This window comes from Nestor notabilis, unplaced genomic scaffold, assembly GCF_000696875.1.
Source record: "Nestor notabilis isolate BGI_N333 unplaced genomic scaffold, ASM69687v1 scaffold17133, whole genome shotgun sequence".
NCBI lineage: Eukaryota > Metazoa > Chordata > Aves > Psittaciformes > Psittacidae > Nestor > Nestor notabilis.
Genome location: NW_009920743.1, coordinates 3,001 through 3,971, shown reverse-complemented (window position 1 = coordinate 3,971; position 971 = coordinate 3,001). Strand labels below are relative to the sequence as shown.

At 61.5% G+C, this 971-nt stretch overlaps 1 protein-coding gene across 1 annotated transcript in view; it reads left to right on the top strand.

The window, feature by feature from the left end:
• Window positions 1–4: 4 nt before the first annotated feature.
• The window catches only part of CNKSR1 (connector enhancer of kinase suppressor of Ras 1), a gene marked incomplete at both ends in the record, with an annotated part of 2,517 nt that continues 1,550 nt past the window's right edge, over window positions 5–971 (top strand). The window contains 4 exons of the mRNA XM_010010835.1: window positions 5–88; window positions 170–243; window positions 641–712; window positions 805–878. Of these exons, the coding sequence (XP_010009137.1) occupies window positions 5–88; window positions 170–243; window positions 641–712; window positions 805–878 (304 nt within the window). The remainder of the gene's footprint in view (window positions 89–169; window positions 244–640; window positions 713–804; window positions 879–971) is intronic.

The following is a 971-nucleotide window of genomic DNA, read 5'->3' as shown; positions in this document are numbered from 1 at the left end:
GGATCACGTGGGCTTCATGGCCCAGAAGTGGAAGCGGTGCTGGTTTGTGCTGAAGGGCCACACGCTTTACTGGTACCACCACCCCAACGTGAGTGGGAGCGCTGCGTGTCCCTGGGGTTCCCACCTCCGGCACTGGCACGGGTGCTGGACACAGCTGCCTCCCTTGCAGGATGAGAAGGCTGCAGGACTCGTCAACGTGGCCACCTATGACCTGGAGAGCACGAGGGAGCAGAAGAAGAAATAGTGAGTGGGGTCTGTCTCACCATGGACCTCCCGGCTGGTGCTGGAAGGGGGTGGGCGATATTGTCCCAAGGGCACGTGCTGAAGAGGCCTCCTGGGTACCACCTGCACGTCCCCATGGGCCTGGTGGGTTCTCCCTGGGGCTGGTGGTGTCCCCACAGGGCTGCCAGGACTGGTCATCCTGCAGTACAGGCGGGAGCCCATGCTCTGAGCAGTGTGTGTGTTGTGCTGCTGGAACAAGGATGAGCACCAGAGCAGCGCCGGTGGCAGGGAAGAGCCCAAACCCCAGGGCTGGGTTGGGATGGTGGGGCTGTGGTGCAGAAGGGGCTGAAGGCAGGCTCGGGACTGGGTGCTGGGTAACGACAGCAGCAAAGGCAGCTGCCTGCTTGTCCTGCTCCAGTGTGTTCCAGCTCTCCCATCAGAGGTACAAGCCCTTCATCTTCGCTGCAGAAACACTGGCTGATTTGAGCATGTGAGTAATGCACCAGCCAGCACCCACCAGCGCTGGTCCCACCACGCGGGGCTGGCCATGACCCTCTGTCTGTCTGTCCTTTCTTTGCCCAGGTGGGTCAGTCGCTTAATAACAGCCAAAACAAAGTACACTCTGGCCCACCAGTCGGTCCCAGACAGGGAGGAAGGTAACTGGCCCTTTTTGGGGTGGGAGACAGGGTTGGTTCCCCTGGGGGAGATGGGGACCCTGCAGAGAGGTTCTGGAGGGGCAGGCATGCCTG